The sequence below is a fragment of the Mirounga leonina genome, unplaced genomic scaffold (genome assembly GCF_011800145.1).
Source record: "Mirounga leonina isolate KUSES-001 unplaced genomic scaffold, KU_Mleo_1.0 Mir_454, whole genome shotgun sequence".
NCBI lineage: Eukaryota > Metazoa > Chordata > Mammalia > Carnivora > Phocidae > Mirounga > Mirounga leonina.
The window spans coordinates 18,299,552-18,313,978 of record NW_023270763.1 but is presented as its reverse complement, the minus strand read 5'-3'; the positions used below and the strand labels follow the sequence as shown (position 1 = coordinate 18,313,978).

General features: G+C 51.1%; 1 protein-coding gene across 1 annotated transcript in view; it reads right to left on the bottom strand.

The window, feature by feature from the left end:
- The window catches only part of GTF3C1 (general transcription factor IIIC subunit 1), a 70,549-nt gene that overhangs the window by 42,175 nt on the left and 13,947 nt on the right, over nucleotides 1-14,427 (bottom strand). The window contains exon 6 of the mRNA XM_034989015.1: nucleotides 12,220-12,343. Within this exon, the coding sequence (XP_034844906.1) occupies nucleotides 12,220-12,343 (124 nt within the window). The remainder of the gene's footprint in view (nucleotides 1-12,219; nucleotides 12,344-14,427) is intronic.

Genomic DNA, 14,427 nt, shown 5'->3' with positions numbered 1-14,427 from the left:
TGTTGAGTTTAGCCCTAGGAAACCCATCTCAGACTTCCAGAATTGTGAAACCGTAAAACAGTGCTGTTTGCAGTCACTAAGTCTGCAGCAATTGTTAGAGCAGGGATGCAGATGGTTTCTCCACCTGGACACCGAGAGGCATAACCCAGGTACCAGTACAAGGAGGGGGCCGCAGTAAAGCTGGTCTCTGCCACCCAGTGCCTCTGCGCAGGAGCCGTGGCCACCAAGGGCCTTCCCGTGGGGTGGGAAATGCTCGCACCGAACACTGCAGACTGACCCCTGGGCAAGAGCAGGCACAATACCCCAAATGGGGCAGAGCATGTGGCTTGCAGGTGAAACTCACAAACGGTAATGCATCTCAGGGCCCTGAACTCATCAGACTTACCCTCAGAGCAGGGTCCAGCCTAGGCCGATCCAGCAGAACCCTCCCGGAGGGCAGGCCTAGGGCAAATGGTCGCAGAAGTGTGGGAAGCCTCAGGCTGGTGCTGATTTGCCTGCACTCTTCACAGTGACAGGAAGTACCCACCCCCCCCTGTTCGTGATTTTTCAAGAGAAGAAACATGACGTCACAGCCCTGGCTTCCACACCTGCCAGGCCCTCTCACGTTCTCCCGCTTCCCAAGGCTCTGCCCTTTGCTCGGGGTCCCTCCCCTGTACTCTCCCTCCATTTCTCCCTCCCCAAATGGGAGCCTAAAACGACCAGGAGGGGAGGCATGGCGACGAGGGGAGCCTTGGGCCCGCCTGTATGGGTGAAAATTATTTCAAGGCTCAAGTGACCAGAACTGCATGGTTCATTGGGATTTCCTCCTAGTAGCCAGCACACCAACACACAGGCAGAACACCAACCACCGAGTCACTCCCCACTCGGTCTCCCCCCATCCCCCGTTCTCTACCCAAGCCCCTCCCACGCCTTCAGCCCCCCTCTCGCCTCTCAGACAGGGCCCGCAGAGACTGCTCCTAACATAAAAACGATTGCCATTGCTTGAACACATGCAGCGTGCCGGACACCGATCGAAGCTCTCCGTGTTCATATACAAGCTGGTCCTCACCGCGGCCTGAGGAGGTGGCGGCTACCATCCCGTTCCCCACTTGAGGACACCAGGAGCTAAGGCATTTGCCCAAGCTCCTGCTCCTTAGCAAGGGAGGAGCTGGGATTTACCAGGCAGTCTGGCTTCCGAGCCCAGGTCCAAAACCTCGGACGACATACGGCCCCTAATTCAGGGGCATCCATGCGACCGAGCGCAGTGGGTGACCCGGGGCGGGGAACGCTGGCTTCTGCGGGAGCGGTGGCCCAATGCAGCACGTAGGGGCGGCAGACCGGCACGCTCAGCAACAGCCCGGCGTAGGTCTTCCACCCCGTTTTAACTTCCTTAAGAGATTAACCGGCCACGAAAAAGATACACCTGGCAGCGCTCAACATCAGCACAGGTGGTAGGGGAGAAAGGCTACTACACCCTCGTGGATCCAAAGGGCCAGGAAGGAAACCCCTCTCGGCCTTCCCGCTTCTGCTCCTCACAGCCTCCAGTCGGCACCCGGGCTCCCCTCTGCTTCGACAGCACTCGATGCCCGTCCGCCGTCACAGCCTTGTCCTGACGGCCCCACTGGCGGCAGCCAGGATGGCCGGACCTACAGAGGAGCACCGGGACCAAGCTGGGCTCCAGGGTCACACAGACACGGTTCATCTCAGCTCCAAGACCTGAGACTCTGGGGAAATGACTGAGCAGAGCTCTTTGTGTTCAGCTCCGCAAAGTGAGAGGCCGAGGTTCTCTACCCCCGCGTTAGCAGTAAGATGTCCGGACAGGATGTCTGTGGAGGGGGACATGCAGCAGTTGACCCTACCAGCGAGCCCTTGCTGTGTCGTGGGCCTTAAGGGAACTGACCCCTCAGATCGCACAGTCTGAGGCTGGAGGCCCCTGTAAGCCCCACGACAGTGCACTTTCAGTGGAGGGTTCGGCTCAAGCAGCTCAGACTGGGCTCAGCGCGAGGCCGCTGTGCTTCCACAAGGCCATCCAGATGGCTGCTGGTGAGGTCTGGGGCCACGGGGTCTGCAGCTCTGCCCATCCCACACAGCATGGCTGATTTCCCTGCCACGAATCCCAACAGCTCTGGATCCATCAGACAAGGAAACCCCAATCCTTTACCCAAACTTGTGTCTGCCACCTCAGTGACCAGCAACCCTTATCGGAGGAATCACAGGCCCGTTAATAGCAACCACGGATGCCCAGGTGCAGGGCTTACTTTCCAGGAACAAAAGGCAAGAGAGAACCAACCAGATCACTGCACACGTTCTCGGCATCTTAAAGGGGCAGCTGGGTGGCTCAGTCGGTTAAGCATCTGCCTTCGGCTCAGGTCATGATTCCAGGGTCCTGGGATCGAGCCCCGCATCGGGCTCCCTGCTCAGCAGGGAGCCTCCTTGTCCCTCTGACCCTCCTCCCTCTCGTGCTCTCTCACTCACTCTCTCAAATAAATAAAATCTTAAAAAAAAAATTAAAAAAATATACAGTGGGTGCACTAATGTCCACAGTTTCACACAAACCAAGCACACAGTACTTTTGTGTCAAAGATCCAGAATGGGCTCGCCATGGCATGAAGGAAGAATGGCTTCACTTCAACATTCTGAAGACCCAGAAAGGAAGAGGGGAAGGAGTGAATCCTTCCTGAGCACCTAGGATGCACCAGGCACTGTGTTAGGTAGTTGCAGAAGCTGTTTTAATCATCGTGCAGAATCTGCACATGACTACCACCATCTCATGAAAAAGGAAAGCAGGCTCAGAGGGGTCAAGTGACCTAATGGATGTCTCAGACCTAGAAAGTGGCCTTTCTCCCACACTGGGCCACCTGGCAGGGCTGCAACTCCCAATTTCTACCAGAAAACACCACTCCCTGTAAATGGAAATCCTGAGCTGCTGTGAAGTGGGACCAACAGCCTGTGTTTCTCACATTCCCAACCAAGATCTCACCTGGCCACCTAGCAGATTGGGGCTCTCCATGTGATGAACCCAGGAGAGGAGAGAACAAAAACAGGACGGGAACAAATGAGCACCATGGCAGACTCACTCTTGGAAGTCACCAACGAAGGGACAGTCCTACTGGTAAGCCAGGGAGAGGTTGTGTATATTCATATTATGTATATATGTATACTCAGTGTACACTCCCTTCCTGCCCCGCCCCCCCACACCCCTGGATGAGCCTAGGATGGTCAGTGCCAGGGCGTCATTCAGGTAGTCTGGAAACTGAAATGAGAAAACTGCCCATGGGACAGTCTAAGGAGAAAACAGCCTTCGGTAACTGCTAGACACACGGAATTCAGGGTTGTACTCCCAATGAGGGAGGGTGCTGCAGCCCATACCCCAGGGTGATAGAACCAGTTAGAAATGTGGGCTCTGGGGAACCCTGGGCGGCACAGTCGGTTTGCTCAGGTCATGATCTCAGGGCTAAGAGATGGGGCCCTGCATCGGGCTCCACGCTCAGCATGGAGTCTGCTAAGGTTTCTTTCTCCCTCTCCCTCAGCCCCTCCCCCTGCTCTCTCTCTAAAATAAATAAATAAATCTTAAAAAAGAAAGAAATAGGGGCTCTGGAGCGTCTCTGGTGAGAACCTGCCCTTGCCACCTACCAGCTGGATAACCACGGCTAAGTGAGTTCAGCTAGAAAATGGGGACGGGAACAGTATCTTCCTCAGAGTGCTCAGTACCGTGGCACCTGGCGAACAAGCATGCTCAATAGGCAGCGCTCGCTCCTGTTCTTATCATTACCATGGTCATTACTGCAACCTTGGAAAATTCAAGTTCTTGAGGATCAAGGGTCATACCTCATCACCGGGGCTGAAAATACCAGATTGCGTGGGGCCTCTACTTCCATTTCAAGCATTTGTTCTGTGTTGGGCCTGGAACACATAAAGATGAAGACGACAGGGTTCCTGCCCTGCAAAGGGTGGTGTCTGAGAGAGAGGAGGGGAGGGGAGAGGAGGTGAGCAGTCGGCTTGGGTTTCACACAAGCCAGGGTTTGAGTTCTGGCTCTACCATGGGCAATCGGCTAAGCGTTCTGAGCCTCAGGCTCCTCCTCTGTAAAATGGGCATAATCCTAACAGCAGGGCTGGACTCACCTGCTGGGAAGGACCAGAGGAGTGAATGCAGGCAAGGTGCTCAGCCTCACGAACTAAGCACACTAAATGCTCCCTGATTACAGAGAAAGGAGCCAGGAGGCTTGGCTCTACTGGCAAGAAGTGCTGGGAAATGAGGCGGCACGCGGGGCTAGGCAGGGGAAGCTTGAGAGGGGGGACTCTGGAGGAGGATGCTAGAGGACACATGGGAATCGACTAGGCAGACGCGGGCAAAGGCTGGTGGGAGGGTGGGGATGAAGGGGAAGGCCGACTGTTGAAGTTTTAGAGGCCAAGCAATGAATCTTGTATTTTTTATTCTGTAGCCCGGTTTGCCTTTATTCCGTAGGCACGACTCGAAGTTATTTCTGTGGTGGACGTGGAAGATGGACTGGAGAGAAGGCTGGCAGGGGGAGCCCACATCTTCCGACTCCCCTGCCCCTGGGACAGCTCTCCTAGGCTGGCCCCACCTTCAGCCCCTGCCCCTGCTCAGGCCCCAGGCGCTCATCGACCAGCCCCCTCAGCCCATCAGTTCTGCCCCTTCCTTCTCTGATGGAGGTAAAGAGGGCCCTGGCTAGAGACTCACACCTTCTGTGCTCAAACCTCCACACCGGCCCTTCCTTGCTCTATGACCTGAGGCAAGGGATCTGTGCTTTGGTTTTCTTATCAGTGGAGGGAAGGAGAAGAAGAGCGCCCACTTGATGGGGTAGCCCAAAGGATCAGAATCAAGCACTAACACTTGGCACAGAACCTGGCATATTATCTGGATGGCTTTTCCACCTCTCCCTGGGTTCCAAGACTGTCCACAAAATGACCTAACAAAACGGCAGAATCTCCCCTGGTGCCTTCCTCTTTCTCATGGCCTAAGATAAGCCCATGGAACCTAAGTTCCCCTTGCTAACTGTACAAGGTAACAAGGGTGCTGACAAATCATGTCCATACAAGAGGGCTCACAAGCTTTAGGACACTGGAGAAATGATCTCGGCCGGCCAAGAGTTCCAGAGCCACCATTAAATACCCAGTGCAAGAACCACCTCCCAAACTGTTGGGCTGAGTCAGGGACTGACTCGTTCAGGTCCCTGAAAGTTCTTAGAGACCCACAGAAGGAAAGGGCTGGTGGAAACTGTGCTGGGCTGAGCATGACAGCAGCGAACCATTCTTGAGGACTCTGAGCCAGGCACCGGTTAAGAATGGAGCGGCGCCCAGCACGGACACATCTGTCACTTTACTGGCCCCCTGCCAACCTGTGGCCAGCTGGTCACCTGGGAGGCCGGGCACGCACTCACCCGTCCCTGCGTTGGCCTCTTCCAAGCCCGAGGGCAACCTCGCCAGGCCCTCCCCACCCCCACACCTACTGCCACCTGCCCCCCGCCCACCCCTGCAGACCCCCCCCCCCCCCCCCCCACGCCCCTCGCCCTTGCCGCCCGCCTGCACCTCCCACAGCGCAGCGGGGACGGGCCTGTTCTCCTGCTCAGGGAGGTCGAGGGACGTTCCCTTAAGGTCACAGCAGGCTTAAGGACGGGTTCCCTCCTGGGGAGAGCGGCAGAGGAGCCACAGGAAAGGACTATTTCCCAGCAAGGACCCTGTCCCCAGGTACTGAGACCCTCGGGAGCGGGAGGGCTGCCTGGGGCCCTGCGTGACATGACTCAAGGTCTGGAATTAACGCCATGGAGGATCTTACTCCTTATTCTACCTTTTAGGTGCTTGCCTCTAATAGCGTTTTTCTGCCATATTAAAATGTCTGTTTCTTTTATTTGTCTTAAATAGAGAGTAATTCCCCTTCATTTTTGAGCTGGCATCCTTTATCAACTTTACCACTTTTAACTGAAAGAGATCTTGCTATTTTTAACTGATTTTACTGGTTCCAAGCCCCCCACCCCCCGCCACTAATTTTCTAGGCCTTAAACTCAGCTCTGACCATCTTTTTCTATTCTTTTCATGTTTATGTTCACCCTTTACCCTTTTTGTGTTTCTGATCTTCATTCTTTTTAATTCTACTCTCCTGGTTTCAAAGCTCTTTCAAACCTTTATTTTATTGTGTTTTAATCCTCCTTGATACGGCTCATTTCTTTTTCCTGAGCTTGTATACTTTAATCCTACTATAACTTTTCAAATGTCACTTTTTGCCATTTTAATGACCTTAATTTAGTTTGCTGTACCCTGTTACAAGTGTTTCTTGGTGTTCACTTTTTTTTTTTTTTTTTTAAGATTTTATTTATTTGCGAGAGAGAGAATGAGAGAGAGCATGAGAGGGAGGAGGGTCAGAGGGAGAAGCAGGCTCCCCGCCGAGCAGGGAGCCCGATGCGGGACTCGATCCTGGGACTCCAGGATCATGACCTGAGCCAAAGGCAGTCGCTTAACCAACTGAGCCACCCAGGTGCCCTCTTGGTGTTCACTTTTAATAGCTTTACTGGTTATGATTCACATTCCGCACCATTCACCTCGTGCACTGCATGCATCCATGGTTTAGTGTTTCCCCAGGTAGGTGCGTCAGTCACCAGTCCAATATGAACATCTTCCCCACCTCAGATCTGGTAGCTGGCACCCTGGGTGCCCCCATCCCAGCCCCAAACACTAATCTACTTCTAGATTCCCCACTCTGGATTTTCCTCTAAACGGATCCTACAGCAATAGCCTTTTGCGACTGGCTTCTTTCTCCGTTGGACGGTCTTGGCTCCCTTGTTGAAAATCAGCTGACCGCCGGCATGTGGGTGTACATCTGGACTCTCAAGTCTACTCCTTGATCGGTCTATCCTTGTGCCCCTACCACACTGGCTTATTATTGCTTTGCAGTAGTTTCAAAACTGGGAAGTTTTAAGTCTTCCTACAATACTTGATTCTTGTTTCCCAGGATTGCTTTAACTTTCTGGGTACCCTGCAATTCCATATGAACTTTAGAATTAGCTTGTCAGTGTCTATACACAAGTCCCCTGGGATTCTCCCAGTCTAGGGAGTGCTGCCATCTTAACTACATTAAATCTCCAGATCCAGAGAGGCTGGGTGGCCCAGTCGGTTAAGCATCTGCCTTTGGCTCAGGTCAGGATCTCAGGATCCTGGGACTGAGCCCCACGTTGGGTTCCCTGCTCAGCGGCGAGTCTGCTTCTCCCTCTGCTCCTCCCCCCACCCTCGCTCACGCTCTCTTCCTCTCAAATAAATAAAATCTTAAAAAATAAATAAATCTCCAGGTCCATGAACAAGGGATGTTCCCATTTGCTTAGATCTTACATTTCTGTCAACAATGTTCTGTAGTTCTCAGATTATATATTTTATACTCTTGCTTGGATATATCATTCCTAAATATTGTATTCTTTGTGATGCTAACAGGAGAACTGTTTTCTTAATTTTGTTTTCAGATTGTTAATACAACTGAATTTTGTATATTGACCTTGTGTCCTGTAATCTTGTTGAATTTGTTCTTTCTTTTTAAGGATCATGAGTTAATAGCAATGGGGAGAGTCTACATCATAAACAGGGGAATACAGGAGCTCGGACCCCTTCCCCATCCTTTTCAGTGCTGGACGTGCTGGCCTGACCCTGGACAACCTGCGGACTGCGTGTGTCCATCATTGGCCCCAGGGCATACAACTTCTGTTACCTGCTTCCAGTTGGCCCTCATTTTCAGAAGAATCACAAAGTTAACTTCTATTTCTCTTCCCTTCTGTTCTCAGCCCAAATGAGTAACACAGTATGACTAGTAAACACTTGAAGAATATAATCCAAATTTTGCAAAACAGATCAGTTCAGGGTGACTGTTTTCATTACCAAGGCTCTTTTCCTTTTTCTTTTTTCTTTTTGCAAAGCAGATCACTGCATCTTCCTGTAATATACTTGAAATATGCCCAAATCCAAACTCTTTATATACAGCTTTTAGAAACAACTCGTATATATCCAGGCACACCTGTAAATTTACATGAAGTAATCCATCATCTTTATTTATTATTTAAGTCTTGTCTGCTCTATAATGCCTTAGAAGGAAGGTTTATGTTAATTCTCTAAACTGGGATGATAAAGCACAAGGCAAAAAAGACTAAAACTGCGCCTTCATCCCTTGTCTCCTGCACAAGGAGAGGAACTCAAGTGGTGCCTAATTCAATTAAATTTGCTAAGCATTTACTTAGCACCTACTCTGTTCCGAGCAGATACTGAAAAGGCCTCAAGGATAAAAGTACGTGAGGGGCGAGGCCACCACTCTCAAGGAGCTCCCGACCTAGCTGGAAACAAGTCACACAGCTATAAATACCCGAGTCACAGTGTGACACAAGGAGTGAGGGGAACCCAGCTGATGAGCCTGAGCAGCAGGAGGTGGGTAACAAGACCATGCCGGAATGAGAGGAGCCTCCTGAACAGTCAGAACGGGCTCACCGTGCTGCTGTGTGACAATCTAAAACTTCTGATGGTCACTGTCTTAGGGTTCTGCCCACTTAACCCCACGTTAAGGAGTTAAAGCCATCACGATCATCAGTTGTCAGTCTCGGGGGGGCTTCTCCTCCCAGCACTTGGCCTCGAGAAAATGGGGACCACTCTCTGTGTGACATGGACACACCAGAGTAAAGCCGGCGATGGGCGACACAGCTGGAGGCAGGGCGTCCTGGGGGGATGGGGAAGGTGGGCCCCGTAGAAAGGAGGCAGCATCTCTCTGCCTGGCCAATGGCTATTAAAGAAATGCAGTTTAATGTTGCCTAATTCATTTTTTGCAGGGAAGCTGAAAGGCTGACTTTTAGGTACGATTTCTGATTTTTAAATGCCCAGCAATGAATTCAATGAAAATAAACACCGTGAGCCAAGCCAAATACATTCCTCCATGTGACCATGCCAATCTGTGGCCCCTGCTGCGTCCGCGGTCTTCTGTAAGCCACACGACACTCTGCAAAGTTGCGTTATCATCCCCAGATAATCCTGCTGAGGCGGAGAGGGGCCAAAACTTGCGGAAGGTCACCCGACAGGAAGTGAGAATTCGGACCCAGGGCTGTCTTACATCAAAGTTCACTCTGGTTGGTGTCTTAGTTGCAAGGGGCTGGCTTGAATATCCAGGGACCCCAAGCCTGGTAGAAGCTTCACTCTGTGGCTACCTGCCCAGCAAGAAAGGTTCCTTAAGGGCATTTCCTTCATAGTTTCTCTTTAAAAATAAAACCATTCCAGTCTGTTTATTTTTACTGTCTTCCTTCCAATAAATTAGGAAATAAAAATGATTAACAGACCCCAGAAGTCCCCAGGACACCTCTGGGACTCTTCTCCCTGCCACAGGACCCGGCAGTACTTCCTGGTTTTCTTTCTATTGACAAGGCTGGGGCCACCTTTCTGGAGGGATTCCAGGCATTTGACCAGTCACACGTGCCCTTGGCACTGAACGGACTCCAAGGTGAGGTCCCCTCTAGGGGCTTTCCCGACCCCCGGAGGGGACCTTCCTTGGCTTATTCACCTGTTATGTTAATGTCTCCTCCATAAACTTGCTCAGACACAGGGAAGCCAGACGCGGAGGTGAAGGATGAGACAGAGCCCCTCAGACTGGCAGTTCACAGTCACTCGACAAACATCACTGCGGACCCCCCGTACACACCAAGCCACTCACTGGGCAGGCCGTGGTCTGTCCCCCTTCAGCACACTCTCTCCTGAGCTGTGGTAATGAAGCCGGCCTCCTTAGGTTGTTTCCTATGCCCAGAAAGTCAAGCATACAGGCCCTGACCTTCTTTTCTTGTACCCCTTTTGGTTTTCTTTGGCGTTAATAACTTCGTTTTTTCCCATTGGCTTGGTTTTGTGTGTACCTGTCACTGATTCACACACAGACTCTCTGCTGACCTACAGCCTTCGCTAAACACATTCATACTCAGTAGGCAGCTGATCCTTCGCACGGACTTCCATCCCTCCAGAGCCCTCTTGCCCTGCTCCCGTGTGGACGGGTTGCCGTGGTGCCTGTCACGTGATTTCCCTTCACCATCTCCCCACATTTTTCCTGGCCTCCCCCACGACCCAGACCTCACTTTTCCCGCCTCGTTTCAGTCTGCTGTTCAATGGTCTACATCCTCCTGCAGCTTCCTGAAAGGGAACACGGGAGACGGGAGATGAACTGTTTCAGATCTGCACGTATTGAAATCCCCGCATTCTCACAGTGGGTCAAGGCAAAAGCTGAAGAGAGCGCTCCAGATAGAAAGTCCATTCCTTTTAAAATAAAAGTGCTGCTTAAAGACCACCCAGCTTTTACTACCAGGAAGTCTGCTGCCTCCTCTTTGGAGGCTCCTTTGCTCCGGGTTTCTGAAGTCCCAAGATGTTGGGTTTTGGTGTGGGGTTCTGCGTGTTCTTCGTGCTAGGCACCTGATGGGCCGCCTTTTGCTCCAGAACTTACGTCCTACGGATGTGGGAGAATCGCTTGTGTCATTCCTCATTGTCTCCTCTCTTCCTCTGCACACGGTCTGTCTCTCCCCCTGAGCCCCTTGTGCAGATGTTGGACCTTCTAGGCTTAGCGTCTTATTTTCAACTTAGCTCTGTTCTCACCTCTTTTGAGTTTTTCTGAGAGATTTTTCTCTACTTTATCTCACTACCTTCCCTTCTGCTAAATCTTTCATTGCAATAGTCATATTTCTTCTATTTCCAAGAGCTCTTTTTTATTTTCTGCACATCCCTCCTTTAGAGCTTCTCGCTGTGTTTTCATGGATGCAAGGTCTTCTCTCTGCCAGTTCTTTCAGGTTTTCCTCTGCTCCTCACTTTGTTTCTATTTCCTATGTTTGTTTCTGTTACATTCCTATTAGAGCTCTCGTTTGGTGAAGCATTAAATTGCTGCCCAAAGCCTGCGTTTTGGGTGTTGTGCAGGGGGAGGGAGCCATTGTGTGGGCTTCCGTGTAGGGTGAGCGGGCCAGGGGCCAGCTGTTTTGTTGGGATACCCATAAATTTCAGTACCTAGAAGACTCTTCTCTTGGACTGGTCAGTCTCTACAGAAAAGCAGCCTCCAGCCTCACTACCACTGTTCAGGAGCCAAATTTGGAACCACAGTGAGAGGACCCTCCCGTTTTCAGTGTCCCCATTTTCAGCAGGCCACCCTGTCCCCAGCTGGGTCTGTGAATCCAGAAAGCTTCCAATGCATCTTATCTTGAAAGAAGTAGAGGAGGCCAGACTTTTGTGGGAAAGGGCTTCTTACCTGGCTATGCAAAGTAGGGGAGAGGACCTGGGGAAGCAGCAGCTTCTCATACACACTGCCAACCAACCTGCTTGTCTCTCGCGCCATCCAAACTTGTGCTCAAAGGTACCTGGAATCCCCACATTTTTCGTTTATTTCAGGTTTTGAGGCATCAATTGTTGGCTATTGCCCTTCGCTGGCATTAAGCTTCCCCAGGCTGCTCAGTCTGTTACTATCTGAATCCTGATGACAACTCTCTGCGTCATTTCTGTCCTGGTCTCTTTGTACCTGCAGGTTGATTCCTTTTATATCCCTTGTCATCACTAGGGAAGAGTTTGGGAAAAGTGCGGATATACGCATATATCCCATCTATCATCTTCTACTGAAAGCTCTGACCTCAATTTTTTAAATGACTTCAGTTGGTCAGGAACAGCATGGCATTAAAAAAAAAAAAAATCACAAATAGAGAAAAATAAAGGACTAAGGAAGGTTTTTAAAGTTTTACAGTCTATGGTCCTCAGTTGAACTTTCCTGGAAGGTTCAAATCCCACATCTGTCACTTACTGATTGCTCAGCCTTATGTAAATGATTTCGCATCTCTTAACTTCAATTTTCTTGTATGTAAAAGGTGATACTACCACGTACCTTGCAAGGGCTACAGAATATCGAGATCATGCAACACAGCTGAGGTACTTTCAAAATGCCGGAAAGAAGAGTGGTTTAGTGTAAGAAGGAAAAGACGAACTGGTTTTGGACACCACGAAGCTGCGATGTTGGAGGGACAGCTACAGAGAGACGCGTGCGGGCACTTAGGATTACTTTCATTCAGCGAACATTCCCCGAGCACTTTCGCTATAGGAGATCCTAAGAGAGGCGCTGAGGAATGAAGAGTTGAACAAACGTGAAATGGGCCCACCACAAGGCTGAATGTGGGAAGAGAGAAAGGCTGGGACTTGGAAGGGAGAAGTGAAAGCTGTCTGCACAGCCCAGGGGACAGAGGCTGAGACGGCCTTTACCTTTCTTTGTCTTACAAGGCCCACACTCCGGGTGGATCTCTTGCAAGGGGAGGGACACCACCTTCGCAAGGCCAGCGTTCAGCATGTACTGGTACAACCGCTTGAACGTCCTTTCGCACAGCCCCTGCCAAAACACAATGTGACAGCTGCCATCAGATGCGGGTGGGGCGTTTGCGACCACTATAGTCACGTCCATGAACCCAAGTTCAGGACCTGAGTCGGCTAGACTCTCTTGAACGAGGAAACACCGGAGGGGCTGAGGAGGAAAGACTCCAAGCTCTGTTGTCAAGGAAACAAAACAAAGTCCAGAGCACTAAATAAACGATTCTATAAATGGTTTCTATTACAAGAGCGGGGAAGAGATTTATTTGCTCAAAGATCCTGAAAGGATACATAGGGATGGGAGTGAGGCAGATGGGGGGGGGGTGCAGAGCAAGAAGGCAGCTTTTCACTGTGTACTTTTTCAGTGTTTGGTTTTCTAACCATCAAAGTGTGTCATTAACACACACGTGCGCACGCACACACACTCTCACAGAGCACGCACACAGCTCCCCGGGGCAATGGAACAAATAGAAAAAAAATGGAGTGTAAAAAAACAGTTTATCTGTGAAGTTTCCACAAAATGAGGAGTGCGTGTACCCTACCACTCACAGCTCTGCGAGGCAATGTGTTCAAAATGACCCTATGTGCTCCTAACTGCAGGGGTCACCAACAAGCAGCTTCCAGCGTAGGCCATCATTTTCCCAGCACACGTTTGTGAAAATAAGTGATATATTTGCCAACGTTGAAAAGTGAAATTTTAATTTAAAAAAAAAAAAAAAAGTAGGTTCTGGCTTCACTCGGAAAAAATCCGGCAACATATCCTGGAACTGCAGATCCGCAGCCGTCAGCGGGAGCCAGGACAGGCACGCCCACTCAAGAGTGGCCCCGTGGGCCCCCTGCGTGTCGGGGCTAAAGGTCAGTCCCTACCTGTCACCAGTTATGTGCTGTCTTCTCTTACAATAGTCAGGAGGAAAATTAAGTATTTCTCGACTCCCTACCGAGAGCAAAACCATTTCTTATATTTGGCCCGTTGCATTCATTCATAAATCCATCCTGGCCGCTACTGGCGTTTGCCTTTGTAACCGGCGGAGTCGTGAGGCCAGTTCCGGCTGCTGTAAGCTGTGGACAGAACCACAGGAGGCCCTCACCGCTAAGAGCTGTCAGTGGAGTCTTACGGCTTTCCTCTTACCCCAGGGGGAGAGAGAGGGATCAAATGTCTGAGGGCTGTGGCTGCCACGTACGTGTGATCAACTCCCAGACTCGCCAGTGCTCCAGCCCTTGGGCAGGGGAACATACGGCTATCAAAAAAATACAGATGACTCACATATGGCTCATCCAAACACACCGACTTGCAAATGGGATCTGTCGTTAATCTAGCTGTGCCCCCAGCACCGTGGAAAGACCCTATGGAAGCTCATCCACCAAACCCCAGCCCCTAACATATGGTCCTAAGTCCTGGACCATCCGAAGCGAGGGAGGATGATGCAGTCCCACCTTCTGGGGGGCTGCCATCAGGGACTCACACAATCTGCCCAGCAAAAAAGGGAAAGGAGCAGTGTGAGCCTCCCCCACTCCCCAAAAAAGACAGCATCCATATTCATGGCATCAACCTCATGGATTGGCTAATTATTCACTAAGTCCTGCTCAGCTCTCTCTGACCCTATTTCCAGTTGCCCGTGAGACCTCGCCAAGTGAAAAGTCCCAGAAGATCTTCACATTCAATAAATCCTGAAGTCAAATTGTCATGCACCTCGTCCTCTCGCAAACATGTTCCTTTTTCTGTACTCCCTACTTTATTCAGGCATTCGTTCCACAAACATTTACTGAGCGCCGACCGTGGGCCTGGCCCTGGCCGTCTGCCTGGTGGGGCTTCAGCAGTAAACAAGCAGGCCCGCTCCCGGCTCTCCTGAGCCCTGTCCAGTTTCAGTGAGGTGCAATCGCTCCGGCCCGAGAGCAAGACTCCTCCTCCTTCATTCACCCCGCCTCCTCCCCCCAGCATCCTGGCCTCAGTCACTCACCACATCGAGACATCCCAAAGGATTCTAGCAGCCAGCCACCTGGGGCCCGGCCTGAGGCAGCAGCAACCACCTCCCGCCTGCACCTCCAATCTCTCTTCCTTCTCCCGGTCCGTTTCCGTCACATTCTTCTCTCCTTGCAACTTTATGA